This window comes from Danio rerio, chromosome 5 (genome assembly GCF_049306965.1).
Source record: "Danio rerio strain Tuebingen ecotype United States chromosome 5, GRCz12tu, whole genome shotgun sequence".
Classification (NCBI taxonomy): domain Eukaryota; kingdom Metazoa; phylum Chordata; class Actinopteri; order Cypriniformes; family Danionidae; genus Danio; species Danio rerio.
In genome coordinates this window covers 45107501-45134180 of record NC_133180.1, presented here as the reverse complement: position 1 = coordinate 45134180, position 26680 = coordinate 45107501, and the positions used below count along the sequence as shown (strand labels likewise).

Genomic DNA, 26680 nt, shown 5'->3' with positions numbered 1-26680 from the left:
ACAACATGCTAATTCATGCTAGAATCATGCTAGTAACATGCTAATTCATGCTAGAATCATGCTAACAACATGCTAATTCATGCTAGAATCATGCTAGTCACATGCTAATTCATGTTAGAATCATGCTAACAACATGCTAATTTATGCTAGAATCATGGTAGTAACATGCTAATTCATGCTAGAAGCATGCTAACAACATGCTAATTTATGCTAGAATCATGCTAGTAGCATGCTAATTCATGCTAGAATCATGCTAGTAACATGCTAAATCATGCTAGAATCATGCTAACATGCTAATTCATGCTAGAATCATGCTAGTAGCATGCTAATTCATGTTAGAATCATGCTAACAACATGCTAATTCATGCTAGAATCATGCTAGTAACATGCTAATTCATGCTAGAATCATGCTAACAACATGCTAATTCATGCTAGAATCATGCTAGTCACATGCTAATTCATGTTAGAATCATGCTAACAACATGCTAATTCATGCTAGAATCATGCTAGTAACATGCTAATTCATGCTAGAATCATGCTAACAACATGCTAATTCATGCTAGAATCATGCTAGTCACATGCTAATTCATGCTAGAATCATGCTAGTCAAATGCTAATTCATGCTAGAATCGTGCTAACAACATGCTAATTCATGCTAGAATCATGCTAGTCACATGCTAATTCATGCTAGAATCATGCTAGTAACATACTAATTCATGCTAGAATCATGCTAACAACATAATTCATGCTAGAATCATGCTAGTAACATGCTAATTCATGCCAGAATCATGCTAACAACATGCTAATTCATGCTAAAATCGTGCTAATTCATGCTAAAATCATGCTAGTAACATGCTAACTCATGTTAAAATCATGCTAGGTACATGCTAATTCATGCTAGAATCATGCTTGTTACATGCTAATTAATGCTAGAATCATGCTAGTAACATGTTAATTCATGCTGGAATTGTGCTAGTAACATGCTAACTCATGCTAAAATCATGCTTGTTACATGCTAATTCATGCTAGTCACATGCTAATTCATGCTAGAATCATGCTAGTAACATGCTAATCCATGCTAGAATCATGCTAACAACATGCTAATTCATGCTATAATTGTGCTAACAACATGCTAATTTATGTTAGAATATTGCTAGTAACATGCTAATTCATGCTAGAATCATGCTAGTAACATGCTAATTCATGCTAGAATATTGCTAGTCACATGCTAATTAATGTTAGAATCATGCTAGTCACATGCTAATTCATGCTAAAATCATGCTAACAACATGCTAATTCATGCTAAAATCATGCTAGTAACATGCTAATTCACGCTAAAATCATGCTAGTTCATGCTAGAATCATGCTAACAACATGCTAATTCATGCTAGAATCATGCTAGTAACATGCTAATTCATGCTAGAATCTTGCTAACAACATGCAAATTAAATGCTTGATTTTTAATTGCTAGAATCATGCTAGTAACATGCTAATTCATGCTAGAATCAAGCTAACAACATGCTAATTCATGCTAGAATCATGCTAGTAACATGCTAATTCATGCTAGAATCATGCTAGTCACATGCTAATTTATGCTAGAATCATGCTAGTAACATCCTAATTCATGCTAACGACATGCTAATTCATGCTATAATCATGCTAGTAACATGCTAGAACCATGCCAATTAAAGCTAGAACCATTCTAATAACATGCTAATTCATGCTAGAATCATTCTAGTAACATGGTAGTTGATAGTAAAATCATGCTATCATGCTAATTCATACTGAAATTATGCTAATAACATGCTAATTTGTCGTAGAATTATGCTCACATGCTAACAACATGTTAATTCAAACTATAAACTTGCTAACAACATGCTAGAATCCTGTTAACACGTTAATTTGTACTAAAATCCTGCCAATAATCTTCTAACCCATACTTTTATCATGTTAACAACATCTGCAGTGAAAGAATGTTAACATCATGCTAATTTGTGCTAGAATCATGCTATCAATAGGCTAATTTAGTATCTGTATATTTGAAAGTTTTTGTCACTGAATTAACAATTTTGCATAAATCAATAAAGACATTTAAGTAATTCCACACAGCATAATATTTTATTAAATTAATGTTTTGGATCGCCTTAGTCTGGAACCTCCCCCTAAGCATAGCCATTGAGTGTAAAATGCTCCAAAATGGCTTACTTTTGGGATCACTGGTACACACAAGCCTTTCCACCACGTCAAGGTGGCGATCCTTGGAAAGGACATTCACTCACCAGTCATTCTTTATCTAATACATTCAAACACAGACACACACAGACAGACAGTCTATAATAACACATTCACACACACATGCACACAAGAAGACAATGTGAACAGCTTAGTATAATTTGCATTTATTATGATTATTATTTCAATAAGTTATCTAACTATATTACAGAAAAGCTTAATAAGTCGTATGCAGTTTTTCTATATTTGATGTATCTATTCTAAAACACAATACACAGGATCATGATAGCTGTAATATGTCTGTAGAACTCCTGCTCTTACATTTGAGTGTGCGCTGCTTATGAAAACAGGATCAAGAAGAGTGTTGTTTTCTGTTGTTCCGGTGCTGATGAGTTGTGTGTATCCTTTATCATGAAACAAATTGAGAATGGGTTTGTTGCAACGGGACAGCTGATCTTCATTGAAGTCTCCACACACTATAACAGGCTTGATGTTCAGAATCTCCAGAGAAGTCAAAAGGCCATTGAGATTAAGCAAAAACTCTGATAGTTGGTAACTGGGTGGTCTGTAGATCACTGCAAGAAGTGCTTGTTTGGGGGTTTCTATCTTCAAAACCAGATATTCCAAATCTGTAACATTCTGGATATACATCATAGGACGAGCTTGAAAGATATTCTTCACATATATGGCTACACCACCACCACTCTTGTTCGCTAAATGTGCATAGTTTGTGTAGGATGAATGCCTGTTGCGCTTGTACATAGTGTATCCATCTAGCTGGAGATATTCAGGAACACAGGAGCCAGATAGATGCGTTTCACTGAGACACAATATGTCTGCCAATAAAAGTTCATGGTGACATTTTAAATCATCCATGTGACACTGAAGACCTTCTGTGTTATGGTGAATGATTTTAAGTGCTGAATTTAGGTTTGAATCCTGCAATAAATCTAAGATGGGCTGAAAATTGTGAAAATCAGCTTTTGGCATGCTCTCCAAGGAGGTGCGTATTTCTGGATCACAGAAAATTTTATTTTCATTAAAATCGATAATGTGCAATCCGCTGAGTGTTGTTGTTCTGCTGAGTGCAACGTACGCCATGCCAGGTTCAAATACATGTTTCAGAGATACAACGGCACAATCAGTTGTCATTCCTTGCACTTTATGTATGGTGCAAGCAAAAGCAAGTTTCATGGGAAATTGTCTACGAATTGTTCCTTTTCTTTTTAGTGGTTCTTCTAATCTCTCAATATAGACAATATTGTCATCTCCAGGTGCTTTGTTACGATGTTTTTGTCCAGCATTCACATCATCCAAATGCAAACCAATTAAGTGCACAAACGGAACATCATCTCGGTTCAGAGTTGTTATTTTTGCTACCTTTCCAAAAGTACCATTCACCAGACCATCTTCTACATCAATATTTCTAATAAGCATTACTCGTACACCGATAGCAATCTGTAGTGTATCAACAAGATCACGTTTGTCACCTTTTAGTGGTACACCTTGGCGCTTCATTTCACCCGTTCGTGGATCTTTTTTGTAATCATTCGCATAAACTGTGATAATTTCAGAAAAACGTGACGATATGACTGCTGTGTTGTGACTATCTACCTCTTTATTAGTTGCATAGATGTGCAGAGCATCAGAGGGACACTCTTCAGGGGCAGATTTTATGACAGCTTCTAACATACATTTGTCTGCATCAGTTAGCTTCTCGTGTTTCTGTTTTATTCTAAGACGGTTAAGAAGTTCAGCATATGAAAGATCCTCTCTCTGTCTCATTATCTGTGTCAGCGTTATCATTTGAAAATGATCTTTCCAGAAGTCCAACACATGCTCCTCATAAACACAAAGTGGTTTTGCTCTTCCCAGTGGTGGAAGCTGGTAAAAATCACCAACACAGAGTACAGACAGACCACCAAAAGGTTTCTGATTTCCCTTAATTTGTTGAAGTCTCCAGTTTACATAGGCAAATAACTGCTTTGACACCATCGATATTTCATCAATAATTAAAATGTGTGCATTAGAAAGATCTGCTCTGATTTCATCTAAAATGTTTCCCAGACCTTGATATGGAGGCTTCAAGCTTCTTGGCAGCTTTAGAAGACAGTGCAGTGTTTTACCAGAGATGTTAAAGGCTGCAGTACCCGTGAATGCAGTTAAAAGAACAGTAGTTTTGGAAATGTCAGTATTCTCTTGCATACATGGAAGCCTACGCAGTATTTTGGATGCTTCTGCATAAATAGATTTAACAACATGTGATTTGCCCACACCGGCTCCTCCATTAAGAAAGTAGAGAAACTGTTGTGGTTTTTCACCGGAAACGCATCTTTTGCACCAGTCCCGCACAGCATAAAATATGGAAGCTTGTGTTTGGTTCAAGCTCTGATACATTTTGCGAATCTGTGCAGTATTTAGTTTGGCAGCCTCCATAAGCAGCATAGCTGTGTTACTGACAGAGCTGGATGCAGTGTATTCAGGAATGTCATCTTGTTCATTAACTTCATTAGGATCAATAGGTTCTCGCTCCATAATGCTTTCCAATCGTATCAGTTCATTTGTCGGTGCCAATGTAGTCCATGCATCTTCAATTGGACCATTCTTTTCAAAATCTTCAATTGCCCTTTCTATATCCTCATTATGTTTTTCATATTTTTCACGATTTTCACTTACAATGTTGTAAACACGCTGCACTTCATCACTTCCTGGTAGTTTTACTGAAGCTAATGAATAAAAGGTTTGATATGTTGGGAATCGTGCACATTTCAACTGGCTATCTGTACGATATGGCAAGTAGAGTTTTAGCAGAGTTCCATAGAATTTTTCTGGATCTTTTTTCTCTGAAAATCGAGCAAATCTAATAACAGCAGGCTTTCCCCTTGTCCTTTTCTGTATGTGTCCCAATTTATTTTGAAGTGGCAAAACATTTTTTCGCTTTGTTTGTCCTGCATAAACAATGCGGTACTCACTGGCAAATTCAGCCATGCACATGTTCTCGAATTCAGGTCTGTTTGGTCTGGCCTTGTACTTGTCTGGCAGTCCAGTCATCCAGACATTCTCTACATCATCATCCATATTCTGCAAGTATTTCATGGGTAAACTCATTTTTACAGCATTGTCATCCGTTGGAATGAATATGACAGCACGTGATGATGATTTCAACTTCAGGCTGCATGTGCGAGCAACTGCCTCTTGAGCACTGACTTCTCTGTTCTTTGAATAGGCATTCATGACCTTTTTCATGCATTCACGGTCAGACAAGTCATCATGGCTCGACCCTCTTATAACAGTTTTTAAGTAATCGCTCATCTCATGTTCAGCTTTTGAAATGTATGACAGCATGTACATGATGCAGCTGTAGGGGTTCAGAATGAATTGTATATCCATATTTGCATTCCAGGCTCTTAATAGTAGTGGATTATAGCCGTTAACCCAGCAGTCCTGTGGTCGTCTCTCCATAACTATTACACTTGATTTAGAAAGAGCGTCAATGTGATTCTCATAATCCTCATAAGTCATGTTTACTTGATTAAGTAAATCTGTTACGTTTTCAAAACTCTTAGTTGAGTCATTCAGTAGATCCCACACTTTCTGAAGCTCAGCTTTAGCATTTTTAGCATTAAAAGGATGATTTTCCTCTGTTGATTCACCTTGTTCATTTGATTGATTTTCTGGAGGAGGTCTGGGACGAGTTATCATAGTCCTATTAATTGGTGGTTTAGGAAATCCAAATCGGCAATGCTTATTGTTCTTTCTGCAAGATTTGGAGTGGTTACGGCTGTGCATCTGCACCTCACTTACAATTCTATGCAATTCTGGGTCTTTGATTACATCTGGTAATTTGCATGAAATGTATTTATCTATGAAATCACAAACCACCTGATCTTGATCATGTTCAAACTCTGGAGCATCTTTTACCCAAAATAAACAATGAATGTGCGGAGAGCCACGAAGTTGAAACTCTACTCTGTAAAAAAAGTCAATAACCTCACCAACAGGTTGAGCAGGTGACATGATTAAATCTCTCATTAAGGCCTCAACGCGTTTTTCAAACATTCTCATAGCTGTTACTGGGTTGCTTTTCAAGATTTCACATTTTTCTGACCAATCTAAATCAGCAAAGTTTACAGTTTCACGCTGTTGTGTTTTAATGGCAGTAATCACTTCAGGCCATCTCATTTCAGCAGCACTAAATGTACAGAAAAATGTTGGAGTGCCCAGCTGCCTAAGCATAGCAAACAAATCACGAAGAGTTTTCTCCCAGTACGCTGGAGTCCCTCTTAATGGCTGCATAAAACGTGTTGCTTCCTTATTTAATACAAGTTTTTCTAACTCCCGTTTGTCCTGCAGCAGTGAACAGTTTATTCTTCGTCCATCACGGGTCATGGGTTTTGCTTTCCTCAGCTGGATAGACATACTAGATGTGGCCATGTGCATTTCGGTCACAAATTGTGCAAAGAAGATATAGTTAGTATCTCTTGCACAACGATTGTCTATAGACAACAGTCTAGAATTAAAATACCTGCTAGGGGAAATATGTTTGACTCTATGAGGCTCATCAAAGGTGTTCTTTCCATCTGGAAACTGCACTGGAAATGCCATGGATTCGAGTTTAGGTACTTTAAAAATGCTTACAGGTGTGTTTCCTTGAGCTGGGGCAATACAAAATATCCCATCATCATAGGACAATAGCTGCTGAGCAAGATCTGGAGGTTGAAGACATGTATCCAAAGCAAGACCTCTTGATTGTTCTTCTGCAGTGGTCTCAGTGTCATCATTTTGCACATTCTCATTGCTCTGTTCTTCAATGTTCTCATTTTGGCTGCCATCTTCAATATTCATTTCATCCTCTTCATGCTCACTAAACATTTCTTCTTCAAAAAATGCTGCATTAATGCATATATTTTTATATTCTGAATGGACTTCTTTCAGTTTTTTTAAAGCAGACAAAACTTTATGCATGTTTAAAGTCTGAAACTGATAGTGACCCTGGTAGCATAGACGTCTTTTCAGTTTCACTGTTAGCAGCTGTGAATCATTTCTTGGTCTAGGTAAACTATTCACTGTTGTTTCTACTTCAGATGGAACAGAAATTACAGCTCCTTTAATTGCTCTCTGTTGACCTTTAGGAAGAGTTAAAATTTTAGCAAATGGAATGTATTTTGCAATAACATGTCTTTCTAGGATATTCAAATTACAAAGTTCTGAGGGAATGGGAAAAAACTGAAGCTTGTTGACTACAGCAATATCTGGCATTTGACCTGTTAAAAGGGTCGTATGACAGCAATGACAGATCCACTCTGTTGTCATGTCTTCCAAGTTACATTGATCTGGACAGTTGGAGCTGATGTGTACATAGTTCGCAGTCAAACAAAGTGAAACCAGCTCTGGATTCTTTTGATACTTCTCTCGATCACATCTACGTACTTGATTTAAGAAGAGTGCCCTGGCACAGCATGTGCAGACATAAGTTGGACCCTGTTTTATAACATCTCTGAATATATTTAAGGCAGTTACCATGACTGGATCTATGTCAGGCTGAATATTTTGTAACATTTCTGTTTGCTGGCGTATCAGAAACATTTTTTTGTATTTACATTGTATGCTCTGTGCGCAGTGCACTTTGTGAAGAGCCTTAAGTTTAGACATTTTTTCATTTTTTTTCAAATTTTTAGATTTGAATAAATTATAATTGTTCTGGCGAGCCCTAAATTGTGCATCACATTGATAACGTTGCTTAAATTTTTTTTTTCTTTTTTCATAAAAAAGAGGATCATTTTTGCATCTGTTTCTATAGTGTTCCCTTTGCCTTTGCCTAAAATCTGGATAATTTAAATATCTATCAACAAGATATTGCATATGTTGTTCCTTATATTTGGCATTGTTTCTATAATTTTCCTTTATATAGTGCTTTTGTCTCTCCCTGAATTGATCATCAGTCCTGTATTTTTGAATTATATAGTGCTTTCGTCTCTCCCTGAATTGATCATCAGTCCTGTATTTTTGAATTACATAGTGCTTTTGTCTCTCCCTGAATTGATCATCAGTCCTGTATTTTTGAATTACATAGTGCTTTTGTCTCTCCCTGAATTGATCATCAGTCCTGTATTTTTGAATTATAGAATACTTTTGTCTCTCCCTGAATTGATCATCAGTCCTGTATTTTTGAATTATATAATACTTTTGTCTCTCCCTGAATTGATCATTTTTCCTGTACTTTTGAATTATATAATTCCTTTGTCTCTTTCTAAATTGTTCATTATTTATGTAATTTGAGGTTATTTTACTTTTTTTCCTATTTCTGTATTGTTCATCATTCCTGTACTTGCTTATTGCATTACTTTTTTTTCTCTCTCTATTTTCATTAATTTCATATTTGCTTTTCATAGCTTTTTTGTGCTGCTCTCTGTAAATCATGTTGTTCCAATAGCTGTTTTTCATGGCTTGTTTATGTTTTTGTCTGTATTCACTACTTGTTTTATACACGTAATCCTTACTTGCATTCTGTATTTTTGTATAATTGTCTTGTCTCTGAGCCATTATTTTGCGCCTTTTGTTGCAATAAAACTTTCGCTTTTGAGCTTTATTCAGTTTTTTTGGCTTCTCAAATGTCAACGGTGAATGTATTTGATTTGGAGCTGACAAAGCCAACTGACAAGTTGACGAGATGTCATAAGAAAACTCACTTAATAATACGTTGGGTTTTAATCTGCCCTGATTGTTAGTGAAGGTAGTTACAACATTAATTTTATCTTGATAAGTTGAATGGGACAGTTCATTAGCTACATCATCTTCAGGCTCATGGCACTCCTCTGAGACTTCCGTGTGGACATAATTTCCAGTATTTTCAATGAACGACACAGGTAAAAGATCAAACTGTTCTTGATCACTCAACTGCAAACACCCCTGAAACAACTGAAGTAGTTTCTCTACCATGGCTTTTAAATGAAGAAAGGTCAACATCACGGCTGTGCCTGATTTTTCACCAGTATACATGCCATCTGGTGTTCTACTGTGAGAATCAAAATAGCCAAACCTCCCTGTGCGATCTCTAAAAACAGCAATGCATGAGCCTCCACAGAGCAGCAATGCATCAGTTAAACCACTTTTAAGACACTGCAGTGTATTCTCAAGATTTTGATACTCTCCTAGAGCAGGTGTATCTTTCAGAAAACCAAACCTCTGAGGATGTTTTACAATGTTGTAACATCGGGAGTTTGTCTCAATTGTGCTCGGTAGCTCATCAAAATTTAAAAAATCATGTACAAACTGGCCTTTGTTCTGGAGAGATCGTTTGACACTACTGTAAACTGCATCACCTTTCTGTAAGACACAATCTAGATCAGCACTCTGTAGCTGATTACTTTCATTGTGGACTGCTAGGAACATTAAGGCATTGCACGTACATTGCCGGTTTCTGGAGCTACTGTCGTACCTGACATCACTTTGACAGTGGGATGCTGCAACCGATAGAAAATTATTTTGAGTCTTATTGAATGTTTTTATCTGCTTAATTGTAGATTGTGAATGATGATTTGGAGCCTTCTCAAAAGAAACGCATGGTATTCCTTCACGTTCAAGCACACGGCACTTCATTGGGACTTCTGAATGCACATCAGTTTCTGTAACTTCAATGAATGACACTGGTAAAAGATCAAATTGTTCTTGATCACTAAACTGGAAGCACCCTTGAAACAAAAGAAGTAGTCTCTCTACCATGTCTTTTAAATGGAAAAATGTCAACATCACGGCTGTCCCTGTTCTTTCACCTGTATACATGCCGTCTGGTTTTCTGCAGTGAGAATCAAAGTAGCCAAACCTCCCTGAGCGATCTCTGAATACAGCGATACACAATCCTCCACACAGCAGCAATGCATGAGTCGCATCATTTTTAAGACACTGCAGTGTATTCTCAAGATTTTCATACTCATCTAGGGCAGGTGTATCGTTTAGAAGCCCAGATCTTTGAGGATGTTTAAGAATGTCATACTGGTGAGCATTTGTCTGCATTGCGTTTGGTAGCTCATCAAAGTTTAAAAAACTATCGACAAACTGGCCTTTGCTCTGGAGCGATTGTTTGACAACAGTGTAAACTGCATCGCCTCTCTGTAAAATCCAGTCTAAATCAAAACTCTTTAGCTCATTGCGTTCATTGTGGACTGCTAGGAACATCAATGAATTGCAAGTACACTGGCGGTTTCTAGAGTAACTACTGTACCTGTCATCATTTTGGCAGTGGGATGCTGTAACAGACATAACGTATGCATCATTCTTACCTGATACAGAGCTGGCACTGCTACTGGTGCCAAATGAAGCTTCTCGTTTTCTGCGCTGTTTCTGAGATTCACTCCTCTTTCCTTTTTTTGGCATTGTGATGTTTCGAAACTGGCAATTAAGCAAATGCAGATGTGAAAGGATATGAGTACTAAAAATAGAGATATGTACTAGTAGGTAAAAGGTCACAACGAAATGTAAAATATATGATGTATAACAAGATAACAGTAAGAATTACTTATTGTGAAGTTATATCAATCAAAAATGATTGTTGACTCCAAAAGAGTTGATATTCAATGTTGGTGAAATCTGAAAATTAATTTCTCTCTTTTCTTAATCAGTAGTAGTTCTTACCTTAGTTTGATGTTTACTTTGAGCTTTTCACAGGCAATCAACTTTTTTACTGTCAAATAATTTTCAGAATCAAGAGTTTTTCACAGTCAAGAGTTTTTGGTTTCAAAGAGTTTGAGATTTGTTCTGGCTTTTTCTTTTTGAGATGCAATTGCAAGCACGCATTAGCATTTGGGATTTTGCATGTTGGATTGCGTTTTGGGTGGTATTATATTTGGGTCGCAGGCAAGCAAAGCAGCAAGCAGTGCAGCAGCGTTTTGGGTTTTTGGCAGCCAGCAAGTTTTTGGTTTTCGGAAGAGAAAGAATGGAATGAGCAAGAGGTGGAGATTGAAGCAATACAAAGTTTTGAGTGAAAAATGATTATAAAGGTATAGATAGGACAGGACAGTAAAGGACAGTAAAGGACACAACCACACCAAGACACACACACACACACACAAATAGTTAATAACATTCTTTATACACGGTTGCATTTGATTTACAAAATGATCAGCTAAACGTGAAATATGTTAACAGCTAATTACTAAATAATAATAATAATAATAATATATAATAACAATAATAATATATAATGTCAATAATTTCAAAATGATTACTTATTGAATTGAGGGAGGAAAATTAATACTAAATAAATAAATAAAAGTCATTAAGTAGATGGTTGAAAAATGGTTCTTACATAGACAGTAATAAAGATGTCCAACTGCTGTAATAAAAGTGACAATTTTGTTTACACAATCTGATACATTAAGTCTTCGAGACATTGGTGTTACTTAGCATTACATGTTTATATGGACTGTAAATGGTAGATAATTATGATGGCAATGTCTATGTAGAACTTACAGTACATGTACAATAAATTAAAATTTAAACAGATAATGTGTAACATGTAAAATGATACTTGCAAAGAAGGCCAATGCAGCCACAATCCCATAAAAAACATTTATTAAATCAAAGAAATATCTAAGACGATTCAGAATTTTCACATTTAATAGTGAGAAAAATTAAACGAATTAGTTGTAAATCACTACTAATGAGGTGAAAATGAACATTAATTACCTTAAGAAAGGTACTGGTGATCACTCTTCAGCTGGAAGAAGTGGAAGAGGACAACACAATCTAAAAGATGAGTAAAAAAAAAAGTAGATCAATAAATAAACAAATACAAACCTTGACAGTTACTGCCAAAACATTTAGTTAAAAGATAACTTGGAGCAGAGGGTGCAATGATCTGGTATACAAAGATATAGACATGGCACATTTATAGACAAGCAATGAAAAGAAAATAAAGAAATCATTATTATAGTTCACTGATATTAGTTTAAAGTTACAATATTATTATTCATGATTTTGCATAGAAAATTCTCTCTTGTTAAATTTGTACCACATCCACCTTGACAACAATTAGGTAGACAGTCACAGCTACACGTGATGAAGTCATTATGGCATTTGTGCTGTGAACATGATTATTTTGCTGGTTTATTATTTTATTTTTGGTCTCATTTCATCAGTAGTCAGAAAAAAAAATCTTTGAAATAATTGTACAGTAAGCTTTAAAATACCCTTGGTCTGTCTCAGACTTAGTTGAATTCAGTTTTTTCAGGTTTAATAAAACACTTCTGTAAATTATTCATTCAGTTTCTTTTCAGCTTAGTCCCTTTATTAACCAGGGGTCGCCACAGCAGAAGGAACCGCCGACTTATCCAGCATTTATTTTAAGCAGGGGATGCCCTTTCAGCTGCAACTCATCACTGGGAAATATCCATGCACACCCATTCACACACACACTCAGACTTTACCTATACCATATGTCTTTGGTCTGTGGGGGAAACCGGAGCACCCGGAGGAAACCCACGGCAACACGGGGAGAACATGCAAACTCCACACAGAAATGCCAACTGACCCAGCCGAGGCTCAAACCAGCGACCTTCTTGCTGTGAGGTGATCGTGCTACCCACTGCGTCACTTTAAATTATTGTTGCATCCATTTCATATTTACTCATATATATCATAGAATGTGAGATTACTTTAAATAAACAGATTAGCTAATAATGCTTTGTAATTACATTTAATGTCTCTTTTCAATAAAATTATATTTACTTGATGCAAAATGTGTTTGTTTCAAGTAGAAAAAAAAATTCTTGATCACCACCTCTGCCTTATTTTGAGCCAGAAATAAATTGTATTGTTATTGTTAATATATAATGTCGAACCATTAGAATATTAAGTATACATAGACAGGCATTTATTGTATATCTGGCAATACGCAATACATTTGTCATGCCAAAAAAAAAAAAAAATTATTGAATTGAATTGAAAAGGGAGACGTGCCAAATAATACACAGGGATGGATGAATATGTGTCTATTAAGATAAATATGTAAAGTTCCATTATTTGTCTGTCTGTTAAGCAACACTTTAACTACTTTTGTGGTTTATGTGCTGCTTTCCTAAGGTTACATTAGGCTAAATTCTTATCACAGAATGAGAAATAAAATGTACAAAATGAGAATACTATGAAAATGCTTTTACTACATCTTATATAACGGGTTAAGTTTTTACTGTCATCTGTTTGCGTTGCTTAGCAACGCTAGTAAACAAAGGAAAGACGACGTGCGTGTAAATATCTACGTGCGATCCGCTAGGCCACGGATTCTCAATCCTGTTCTTGGAGATCTACCTTCCTGCAGATTTCAGTTGGTACCCATATCAGACACACCTGAACTAATTAATTAGGACCTGCACACCACTTGATAATTACAGGCAGATGTGTTTGATATGGGTACCAACTGAAATCTGCAGGAAGGTAGATCTCCAGGAACAGGATTGAGCACCCCTGCGCTAGGCGAAAGACCTTTATGTATGGCGCCCTCTGGTTTCCCGTATGAATGAAATGGGCATGAAGCTCTAAGTTCATCGCCTCAGTATGGGTAAAAATGGTAAAATATCAAGTAAAGACATGAGAATCCATCAATATTTCATCAAATCTGGAGACTAACAGAAAAAAATGCATACTTTTGGGATAAAAGTCAAGAGTTTATTTAGTGACAAACGACTGCATTTCTTTATAAAGCATATAACGTTAAGGGGTCAAACGTTACAAACTGAATTAATACTGTTTACATGGCAAAATAACGAACAGGAGGTATAAAATGCGAGTAAATTAGACTGAGGACAAAATTCGTCACACACCATCCGGTATAGTTCCCTCACAAGACTAATTTAATAGTAATGCTTAATAACGATTTATTCGTTTCTCAAAAACAATTAGTTCATAATATATCTGTCTGAATATAGCCAATTTAAGCACTCGTACGCATTTTTTTTAACATTTAATTGAAAATTTACCTCAGAAATCGTTCCTAATGCGAGACCCAATGTGCGGACCATCGGACCGGATGATTAAGGACAGGTTATGGAAAATCCCAGCGGTCTCATTGGCCAACTCTTATGTTTACGTTAATATTTGTTTACCCTTTTTTTTTTTTTTTTTTTTAAGAAATACCAAGGTATTTCGCAAACTTATCTTGCTTATATCTAAAAAATATTAGTACAAAATAAGGTACAATACATAATTATAAATATAAAAGATATCAACTAAAATTATAAGTATTGTTACTGATAAAACTCGAAACAAAATCGTAATAATTGTTTTGATAAGCATACAATCGTCTTTTAACACTCTAGTGACCAACGTAATACATTACTCATCTAATAAGAGAATACATCAGTGTGATATTTTAATGAATTATGACCTCAGAAATGTTTCAATGTACTACATATAATGAATTTTAAATAACAATTAACATTACATGAATAAAATAAAAAATAAAAAAGACATGGATATCATTTGATAAAAGGTTTCCATCTGACGTCATGTCCCTTGGTGATGGATGTCTCGCTTCTGATTGGATGCGCCTCACTGTCAATCCACATGGACATCCATCTGACGTCATGTACCTTGGTGATGGATGTCTCGCTTCCGATTGGATGCGCCACATTGTCAATCAACATTTATTATATGAATAAAAATAATAAACAAAAATGCATGAACATCATTCGATAAAGGTTTCCATCTGACGTCATGAGCCTTGGTGATGGATGTCTCGCTTCTGACTGGATACACATCACTGTCAATTCTTTCAGTTGTACAACAGACAGCATACTTCTGAGGTGAGAGCTTTTTAATTCTTAATTAGCTTTTATATGATTATGATTACAGTATAATTAAATTATGATATTATACTATAAATTCTACAGATGCCTTTATAAAATAACATGGTTTTGGGTTTTTTTAAATACCTCAGATAACACTTCTGTCCAGTCAAATCTTGTCAAAATACAGCTGGATGCGTAACGTTTAGTTTAATAATTATAGTATGATCATTTATACGCCGGGAATGGGGTTTTTAGTGTTTGAGGCAATTTTATCTAAATTAGTTTTTTTACTTTATTCTTATTTTAATTTTAAAAAGTTAATGTGACTGAAATAAATAAGAAATTACCACTTCTTCAATAAAAATGCTGTGAAAAACCCTGCTAACTGTTACAGACTAGTCATATAATTAAATAATACTCAATATTTGATTCAGCTGTGTTTGTGTTTAACTTTTTACTTCAAATAATGTTCATGTGACTTTTAATATATATCCAGGAAGGTATAATAAATAATTTGATGGGTATTTTGAGCTGAAACTTTAGACACATTCTGTAGACACAAAAGACTTATCTTAAATCTTGAAAGCAGGCTGATGTTCACAGTGAACCCTTTACAAACTTCTTGTGTAATAATAAAATTAAAATAAAAAAAAACTTTAGAAAAATGCTCTATATAAATAAAACATTGTGTAATACTATATGCCCAGTTTATAATAAAATGTTTAAAAAAAATAAATGTGGCTTATATTTAACAGTGCTCTGAGTATGTGCACAGGTTAACACTCCTAAGAATAAATGCATTATTTATTACTGGATTTTCAATGAATTGTATACTACACTGCAGACCTCGATGAAATCCCATACCAAGAATCTCAAAATCTAAAGAAATAAATAGAAATCTGTAAACTATAATAGTTTTTCTGACAGGATTTGATCTGATAGGAAGTGTTTTTTTCCAGGTATTTTATCCTCATTTTAACAATTACATCATTATAAACTATATTGTCAGAGGCAGGACTTATAGTGTGACAAGTTTCATAAAACAGTGCATCGATGGTATTCTGTAAAAATGTGTCAATTTATAATTATCCAATTGTTATTTCTGATATGCCAATATGATTATAGTTATACAGTACTATGCATGGGCAGACTGAGACAATGTTAGGTCAGGACATTCCACACCCACCTAGGGCATGATTTGGTAAAATTAACTATTACTGGTGACAAGTTTGGTAAATTATTGGTTTTAAAGAGTTTGACTCTTCATTGTATGCCAATTATTTTCCTATTGTCTTTATGCTTGAGATGTTAGGAAGGCCTTGATTTGGGCCTAGATTGTTAGACTTTAGCCATGCAAAATATTTAATAATCTTTAAAAGCATAAATACCCCCCTCACAAAAAAAAAAAAAACAATTTATTCCCCCCTTATATGCTTACAAATCTTTGAGTTTCTCTTAAAATCTATAAAACACAATATATGATATTTTGAAGGAGGATGTAGGACAACATTCCAGTCAAGACAAACAGATTTAGATTAATTGATATGTTTAATTGATGAATTGAGTTAAAAAGAAATGATAATTTATTCTACATAATATTTACAACTAATACAAAGTAACCTTTTTTTCTTATTCTTAGGATGGCAACACCGTACAGCCGCCCACCACCACTGCACATCACCTGTGTTAAAGTGCACAGTAGCCAAAAGGCTGTGACCTTTATTAAGCATGAAAACAAAATAATTGTTGACACCTACAAAGTCACATCTTTATGTGCCCTTACGGATGGTGATGAAGTTTATCTGTCCATAAAAAACGGCAGTAACCCTGAATTTGAAGAGGGACACTCATATATTGTAAAAAATGTAACCATCTCAAACAAATATGGCCGCCGATGTTTATTTGTAAATAAAGGCACCATCAAATTTAGGACGGCTCCGCTAGCCATAAGTGAGGAGGCTAAAAGAGCTGCAAGGGAGGCCCTCTGTCCTCCTTCACGACCTATAACAGGAGAGGAAGAGGATATCTTCAGTGAAACTGGGTACCTGAGTCTACGGGGGCAGTTAGAAAAAGTAAGTGAATTCATTCATTCATTCATTTTCTTTTCGGCTTAGTCCCTTTATTAATTTGGGGGTCGCTACAGCAGAATGAACCGCTATCCAGCATTTGTTTTACGCAGCAGATGCCCTTCCAGCTGCCAGCCATCTCTGGAAAACATCCACTCATACACATATACACTCATTCACAACAGACAATTTACTCTACCCAATTCAGCTGTACCGCATGTCTTTAGACAGGCGATTTCTGCTAATGTTGACATTTCAAATCACCAAAACATACAGTCCGACTCAATGACAGTAAACTCTTGTGTCAGGATTAAGAAAAAAATAAATAAATAAAAACACTATAGTACTTACCTTTTTGTCATTTTCCAGGTTGAAGTGCCTAGAATGACTCGCACTCACATACCGATCCTGGACCTGCGGATGAAATGTGGCTCCGTAGTACACGATGTCTCACTGTGGCGGGAAGAAGCACTTAACGAGCTCTATGTCGGGGACATCATTGAGCTCAGTCACCTGAAAGTAAACGGAAGACCAGATGGAAGAGCAAAATTCGACTCTTCTAATCACACAACTTTTAAGGTACACATTATATGCTGCACATCTGTAATCCACACACATTTAAAAGTGTTAACCTTCAAGAGACATTAAAAATTTAGAAATGAAATGACATTGGTGCCTTAATAACGATTTTAGTAGTGTCAGATGAACAGTGGATAAACATTACAGAAGGCTGTTTGATTCAAATAACACGAAGAGTACAAATTAAACTTTTCCTTAGGTTTTTTTTTCCTGTTGTTCACATTACATAACTTATTGGAAAATGTATACGAAAAAAAATATTTTTTCTACCAAAATGTAGTTCATCTGATGAATCTGAAAACACTTATTTGCAATTAGTATATAGTATTGCACTTTTGAATAGTTTCTATAAAATACTGTATGTGCAAATCAATATGGGATTTAACTTAATGAACTAGCTCATTTGCATTAAAGGCACAAGCAACAAAACAGCTATAATATCATTACAGCTCAAATTTCATATATAGAGAAAGGTATCATAAATAATCTGATGGGTATTTTGAGCCAACATTTTACACAAATATTCTGGAGACACAAAAACTTATCTTAAACCTTGAAAAAAACTGAGGAAATAGGCGCCCTTTATGATTTAAAAAAAAGAACTTAATCCACAGAAAATATGGTTACTTTTATCAAATGCAAGTTGAATCTTTTCTACTAACCTTTTCTAAATTTTTTTTGTTTTTCAGCTTATTGATAGGGATATCCAGGAGGCAGTTCTTGAGATCGTTGGAGTGTCAGAGATGCACGACAAGCTCATCCTCCTGGATAGCCATATGGATGAGTACATAGTGCCTGTACATTTCTATGCAGGCACTATTGAGGAGCTGGCAAACCAGCTCCCACTTCAATTAAAACTCAGGCACATCTGTGGAAGCGTCCTCCACGTGGAACCTGCCAGTGTGAAACAGGTCCCTCCAGATGTACCTCGTGGAGGATCTGCTGGTGTGGAACAGGTCCCTCCTGACGTACCTTGTGGAGGATCTGCTGGTGTGGAACAGGTCCCTCCTGAAGTACCTTGTGGAGGATCTGCTGGTGTGGATCAGGTCCCTCCAGACGTTCCTAGTGGAGGATCTGCCAGTGTGGATCAAGTCCCTCCATATGTTCCCAGTGGAGGATCTGCTGATGCGGATCAGGGCCCTCCAGATGTTCACAGTGGAGGATCTGCTGACCCCAATCAGGTCCATCCAGAAGACACTCAGGACTCAATGGACTGCCTTTTCTAGGGTTTGTGAGGAAAGGTTCAAGGGGTGTTCATAAAATTCTCACCTTTTTAATCGTGACATGTATAATGAATAAAACTTTTTTTTGCATGCTTATCACAACTGTCGTTAGGTGTCACAAAGCAAAAAAATAGGTTACGATGCATTTATGTCATGTAGTTATGAACGCGTTACCATGTCACATTATGTAATTTTAGCATTTAAAATGACATAACTGTGCTAATGACAGTTGTCATAAGCATGCATAAACTCTCATATACATATCGTGTCATGATTCTAATGTTTTCATGACAGTCTAATGAACAACCCTCAAGTTTCCAGTTTGCTTAATTTTCTCAATTAGGCTACAGTCATTTAAATTTGTTCTTTACAGTTCTGTTTTACCTTTGTTCTTTACGGTTTCTATTTTACATTAGGCTAGTTGAATTAAATATTTGAAACAATCTATGTGCATTTCGGTTATACAATTGTAATTAATAAAAATGAAATGTGTGTAAATTGTGTTTATTTACCATTATAATTCTGCATTACATAGTAAGTCTAATCATTTCACACCATTAACTATCATAAAACTTTTTGAACTATATCAAACTTTTAAATCAGACTGTCAAGTCAACGTTTTAAGATTTAATAATAATTATGTTATTTCAATTATTTATGGCTTCACCATTATCCATTTGCCAAATTCTCATCACCCACCTCCATCACGGCATACAGGGAACAGTAAGTGTGAATTCTTTCAAGCTTTATTACAGTGAAGGTACATGCTGTAAAACATTACGTTATGTCAAACTGTGTTACAGTGCTGTAATTACGCACTTATTTTTTTTTTTACATGCCAAGTTCATAGAGAGACATGTATTGAAAGAAGTGAAAGGAATCAGTGTTCCTTGGTAGTGATTCTATAGTGTTTGTTGTTCCTGGGCAGTACTCGGCTCCCTGCACCCAATCATAAAACAAATTGTCTCATGGAAATCTGTAAAGTTCAGAGGAGGTGTAGTTTTATTTCAAATATTAGGTAACCTTAACAGTTTTTGTAATACTTTTCTTATAATAATCTAACATCTCTAATTTTATTTGATGTTAATTTAAGCCAATTTTTAAATCTGAGGTTTTAATTATTTCCATTGTACATCTGTTCACACATTGATCGAGGGTATATGCCGAGCTATTGTTTCTTCCCATATTGATAAACTACCGGTGAACAGTTATTGTGCCCTTTTTCAATTTTATAGTGTTCCTTTTAAAGAATTGATGCTGTAATGTAATTAAAATGAGAGAGAGAGAAATACAGTTTCTGATATGGGGAAAAAACATAATTGGGATTATTTTGGTCATATTGGTAATCGCGATTTACTTAAAACGATTATCAGTTGAAGTGAAAATTATTCGCCCTTTTGTGAATTTTTTTTATATATAAATATTTTTCAAATTATGTTTAACGGAGGAATTTTTTTACAGTATTTCCTATAATATTTTTTCATCTGGAGAAAAGGCTTATTTGTTTGGTTTCGGCTAGAATAAAAGCAGGATTAAATATTTTAAAAAACATATTTTAATAGCTCAATATTATTAGCCCCTTTAAGCAATATATATTTTTGATTGTCTGCAGAAGAAACTTCTGTTAAACAATGACTTGCCTAATTACACTAATTAAGCATCTGAATGTCACTTTCAGCTGAATACTAGTATCTTAAAAATATCCAGTAAAATATGACGTATTGTCATCATAGCAAAGATAAAATAAAATCAGTTATTAGAAATGAGTTATTAAATTTTTTATGTTTAAACTGTGCTTTAGGCATCTTCACTGTAAGAAATGCTTTTTTGCTAAAAAAAAAAAATCCTTCAGTCAAGAGCAGCGGGCAGAGATTTTCTCCATTTGTTGTTTTATTAACAATAATGAAAAAGTCTCTTTGAGAATAGTGCGGCTCTGGTATTGTTTCTCTTTCACATGTCTTACACATATATATACTCAGCTATACATGATACTCAACTTGTTTGTTTATTACACAAACGAGGGTTAATATGAATCATAACTAAACTTCACGTTCTGGCACAAACGTGCATGTATTTGACCATTAAAGCACTCACATTAAGAGGTGTATGCGCTCTGCATGTCTCCGAGAGGCGCGCACACACCCAACAGCACGTGCTCTTTCAGCGCGCTGTCTCTTTAAGAATAGTGCGGCTCTGATATGGTTTCTCTTTCACATGTCTTATACATACTTTACTCAAATATACATGATAATCAACTTATTTATTACACAAACGAGGGTTATTATGAATAATCACTAAACTCCGCATTCTGGCACAAATGTGCATGTATTTGACCATTAAAGCACTCACATTAAGATGGCTCCGAGGCTCGCACACACCCAACAGCACGTGCTCTTACGCGCTGTTAAAAATATGAAGAATTCGAACGTACATCAATGCATGATGCGCATCCTGTGTTGCAAAAATTACAGCACATGGTTTAAGTCGTTTTCACGTGGAACTGAGCTTTGCAGAGCAACAAATGTGTACAGCTTTAAACGGGGCGGTATATGATGCAATAATCGTTTATCTGGATTAATGGTTTTTTATAATCATTACAAGTAAAAAACTAAATCGAATTTTCGATAAATTGCACAGACCTACTGAGAATAGTATACATTCTATAAATCAGCCACAATGCTGAAAAACACAGCTGAGAAGGGGTGGCCCTTTTCAATAAAAAGATAGGCATATTGTCACACACGTGCACACACAGACATATACACTTACACGCTTGGTGGTGGGCGATTGGTCCAGATTCACGGTGGCACTCCAGATTGACCATTAGGTCAACGTGAAATGTCCTGGTGCTGTCTATGGCAAGTCCGCCCCTGGTCATAATGAAAGAGAAGTTCACTCAGCATCAGATGGTTATTAACCTATTTAGCAGACGCGCCAAAGATAGTCACGTGTCACGCGCCAAATATGGTCTCACCTGTTTCAGCCTTGGTTTCAACCAGGTCCGGTGGTGACGTCATAGGGGCGGATACATTTACTCTTCTCCACTAAAGCCTTCACCTCTTTTGGTGTTCAAACCAAGCTAAGATAGGCGCTGTTTTTCACATGCCAGGTTTTAATGTTCTTCATACATTTTCAGAGATTGAGTTGATCGTATGAGGCGCCATGTAGGATTTAAATCAAACTGTACCTATCAACACATGAAACACCTGTATATGCACCTATACATTATTCGCATATAAACCTATGTTCAAAACAACATTTATGAAACTTACATATATACATATAAACTTGATGCATGCATACACCCACATCAAAACACACACATACATTATTCCAGTTTGCTTAATATATTTTCATTAAAGTGGAATTCAATGTACAAAATAATGTAAATTTGAGTGTTTCACTTCCCTGTTAAGCTACATAAAAACATAACTACTTAACTACTTTAAATATTTAAGCAACTTAAAGCTACCTTTAATATTCAACTTTCTTAAAACTTAAAATGACTTTTAAACTTTAACAACCTAAAATATGAATTACTTAAAAATACTTTTACATTCAAAACTACTTTTATACTTTAAGTTACTAAAACTTAGAATTACTTTAAACTTTCAGTCTAAGCTTCACAAGCCAGCCTCAAAGTTTGTTCTCAAACTTTAAGAATCTAGTTATTATTAGGCTGGCTTGTGTAGCAAGCCAGACTACTGTTATCCTATTAAACTTATTATTATTAATATTATTAGGCTGGCTTGTGTAGCAAGCCAGACTACTGTTATCCTATTAAACTTATTATTATTTTTATTAATATTATTATTCTTCTTCTGAGACTAAAAATTAAACTCTATCTCCACCTAGACCTTTCAAGCTATGACCATCAAACTCGGGTCAGACCTCCGAACTATTCTGACTCGAGTTGCTATATCCTTTCCGACTGATCCGACTTTCGGTTTTCCGAAAAACGTCCCGGGACCGTCGGAAAAATCCCATAGACGTAACATTGGATCAAACTTTGTGACCTCATAACTCCGCATCAGAATGTCACACAGACTTCTAACTGGGCTCATTTAACTCAGACTATCAAACTGCCAATGACTGATCACCTTTAAACTTTCTGGCCACACCCTAGCAACCACTTTTGGACCCTAGAAACCGTCCCATAGACTTCCATTGCAAAAGACTCTCATAGACTTTACATTGGATCAAACTTTGTGAGCTCATAACTCTGCATCAGACTGTCCTACAGACTAATGATTGAGCTCATTTAACTCAGTCTAGCCAGCAGCCAATCACTGATGGCCTTTTAACTTTTTAGCCACACCCTAACAACCAGATACTGCACCCTAGCAACTGTCCCATAGACTGCCATTAAAGAGGTTCAGACTGATATTGTCATGCTGCAGTGTGATAGAGACATGGGGGTTGTTTTTAACTGTTCATACTGGCAAGAAGCTTTGATACATCATCAGTCTAAGCTGTCAATCAACTCCATAGCAACAAAACAGACTAACCTAGCAACGATATAACAGCAGCTATATCTCAGCATCAGAACATCGTAGAGAGGCGGGGGTTGGCTTGTTTGACTCATGCTCGCACACCATCTATCTATCTATCTATCTATCTATCTATCTATCTATCTATCTATCTATCTATCTATCTATCTATCTCTCTCTATCTATCTATCTATCTATCTATCTATCTATCTATCTATCTATCTATCTATCTATCTATCTATCTATCTACATCTTTCTATCTATCTATCTACATCTTTTTATCTATCTATCTATCTATCTATCTATCTATCTATCTATCTATCTATCCATCCATCATGCTAACAACATGCTAATTCATGCTAGAATCATGCTAGTTACATGCTAATTCATGCTAGAATCATGCCAGTCACATGCTAATTCATACTAGAATCATGCTAACAACATGCTAATTCATGCTAGAATCATGCTAGTCACATGCTAATTCATGCTAGAATCATGCTAACAACATGCTAATTCGTGCTACAATCATGCTAACAACATGCTAATTCGTGCTAGAATCATGCTAGTAGCATGCTAATTCATGTTAGAATCATGCTAACAACATGCTAATTCATGTTAGAATCATGCTAACAACATGCTAATTCATGCTAGAATCATGCTAGTAACATGCTAATTCATTCTAGAATCATGCTAACAACATGCTAATTCATGCTAGAATCATGCTAGTAACATGCTAATTCATGCTAGAATCATGCTAGTAACATACTAATTCATGCTAGAATCATGCTAACAACATGCTAATCCATGCTAGAATCATGCTAATTCATGCTAGAATCATGCCAACAACATGCTAATTCATGCTAGAATCGTGCTAATTCATGCTAAAATCATGCTAGTAACATGCTAATTCATGTTAAAATCATGCTAGGTACATGCTAATTCATGCTAGAATCATGCTAGTAACATGCTAAGTCATGCTAGAATCGTGCTAGTAACATGCTAATTCATACTAGAATCATGTTAGTAACATGCTAATTCATGCTAGAATCATGCTAGTAACATGCTAATTTATGCTAGAATCATGCTAACAACATGCTAAATCATGCTAGAATCATGCTAATAACATGCTAAATCATGCTAACAACATGGTAATTCATGCTAGAATAATGCTAACAACATGCTAATTCATGCTAGACTCATGCTAACATTATGCTAATTCATGCTAGAATCATGCTAACAACATCTATCTATCTATCTATCTATCTATCTATCTATCTATCTATCTATCTATCTATCTATCTATCTATCTATCTATCTATCTATCTATCTATCTATCTATCTATCTATCTATCTATCTATCTTTTCATACTTTTTAAAACTGTTTAAATAAACTACTACCGTCAGGCTTTCACAAGCCAGCCTCAAAGTTTGTTCTCAAACTTTAAGAATCTAGTTATTCTTCTTCTGAGACTAAAAATTAAACTCTATCTCGTCCTAGGCCTTTCAAGCTATGACCATCAAACTCGGGTCAGACCTCCGAACTATTCTGACTCGAGTTGCTATATCCTTTCCGACTGATCCGACTTTCGGTTTTCCGAAAAACGTCCCGGGACCGTCGGAAAAATCCCATAGACGTAACATTGGATCAAACTTTGTGACCTCATAACTCCGCATCAGAATGTCACACAGACTTCTAACTGGGCTCATTTAACTCAGACTATCAAACTGCCAATGACTGACCACCTTTAAACTTTCTGGCCACGCCCTAGCAACCACTTTTGGACCCTAGAAACCGTCCCATAGACTTCCATTGCAAAATACTCTCATTGACTTTACATGGGATCAAACTTTGTGAGCTCATAACTCTGCATCAGACTGTCCTACAGACTAATGATTGAGCTCATTTAACTCAGTCTAGCCAGCAGCCAATCACTGATGGCCTTTTAACTTTCTAGCCACACCCTAACAACCAGATACTGCACCCTAGCAACTGTCCCATAGACTGCCATTAAAGAGGTTCAGACTGATATTGTCATGCTGCAGTGTGATAGAGACATGGGGGTTGTTTTTAACTGTTCATACTGGCAAGAAGCTTTGATACATCATCAGTCTAAGCTGTCAATCAACTCCATAGCAACAAAACAGACTAACCTAGCAACGATATAATAGCAGCTATATCTCAGCATCAGAACATCGTAGAGAGGCGGGGGTTGGCTTGTTTGAATCAGGCTCGCACACTATCTATCTATCTATCTATCTATCTATCTATCTATCTATCTATCTATCTATCTATCTATCTATCTATCTATCTATCTATCTATCTATCTATCTATCTATCTATCTATCTATCTATCTATCTCTATCTATCTATCTACGTACCTCTATCTATCTACCTACCTACCTCTATCTATCTTTCTATCTATCTATCTATCTATCTATCTATCTATCTATCTATCTATCTATCTATCTATCTATCTATCTATCTATCTATCTATCTATCTATCTATCTATCTATCTATCTATCTATCTACGTACCTCTATCTATCTACCTACCTACCTCTATCTATCTATCTATCTATCTATCTATCTATCTATCTATCTATCTATCTATCTATCTATCTATCTATCTATCTATCTATCTACGTACCTCTATCTATCTATCTACCTACCTACCTCTATCTATCTATCTATCTATCTATCTATCTATCTATCTATCTATCTATCTATCTATCTATCTATCTATCTATCTATCTATCTATCTATCTATCTACCTCTATCTAACTATCTATCTATCTATCTATCTATCTATCTATCTATCTATATCTATCTATCCATCATGCTAACAACATGCTAATTCATGCTAGAATCATGCTAGTTACATGCTAATTCATCCTAGAATCATGCTAGTCACATGCTAATTCATGCTAGAATCATGCCAGTCACATGCTAATTCATACTAGAATCATGCTAACAACATGCTAATTCATGCTAGAATCATGCTAGTCACATGCTAATTCATGCTAGAATCATGCTAACAACATGCTAATTCATGCTAGAATCATGCTAGTAACATGCTAATTCATGTTAGAATAATGCTAACAACATGCTAATTCGTGCGAGAATCATGCTAGTAGCATGCTAATTCATACTAGAATCATGCTAACAACATGCTAATTTATGCTAGAATCATGCTAGTAACATGCTAATTCATGCTAGAATCATGCTAACAACATGCTAATTCATGCTAGAATCATGCTAGTCACATGCTAATTCATGCTCGAATCATGCTAGTCAAATGCTAATTCATG

The 26680-nt window shown here is 35.5% G+C and overlaps 2 protein-coding genes across 9 annotated transcripts; one reads left to right on the top strand and one right to left on the bottom strand.

Annotated features, from left to right (window-relative positions):
* Positions 1-2385: 2385 nt before the first annotated feature.
* LOC137496007 (uncharacterized) lies at positions 2386-22070 on the bottom strand. 7 transcript variants are annotated; one of them, XM_073951376.1, is made up of 7 exons: positions 21652-21818; positions 18322-18881; positions 17432-17593; positions 11917-11976; positions 11537-11563; positions 10864-10996; positions 2386-10620 (listed from the first exon to the last, which is right to left on the bottom strand). In XM_073951376.1, the coding sequence occupies exon 7, from the start codon at positions 10603-10605 to the stop codon at positions 2488-2490; it is 8118 nt and encodes a 2705-aa protein (XP_073807477.1). In that variant the 5' UTR covers positions 10606-10620; positions 10864-10996; positions 11537-11563; positions 11917-11976; positions 17432-17593; positions 18322-18881; positions 21652-21818; the 3' UTR covers positions 2386-2487. The 7 variants fall into 7 exon arrangements, 5 of the variants coding, with proteins under 5 accessions (XP_073807477.1, XP_073807478.1, XP_073807480.1 ...); XM_073951377.1 differs by lacking the exons at positions 10864-10996; positions 11537-11563; XM_073951379.1 differs by lacking the exons at positions 17432-17593; positions 18322-18881; positions 21652-21818 and adding an exon at positions 14205-14291.
* Positions 14713-19380, top strand: LOC137496620 (uncharacterized). 2 transcript variants are annotated; one of them, XM_073951383.1, is made up of 5 exons: positions 14713-15029; positions 16654-17086; positions 17450-17659; positions 18349-18615; positions 18661-19380. In XM_073951383.1, the coding sequence occupies exons 1-5, from the start codon at positions 14941-14943 to the stop codon at positions 18883-18885; spliced, it is 1224 nt and encodes a 407-aa protein (XP_073807484.1). In that variant the 5' UTR covers positions 14713-14940; the 3' UTR covers positions 18886-19380. The 2 variants fall into 2 exon arrangements, with proteins under 2 accessions (XP_073807484.1, XP_073807482.1); XM_073951381.1 differs by having other exon boundaries at positions 14715-15029; positions 18349-19380.
* Positions 22071-26680: the final 4610 nt, after the last annotated feature.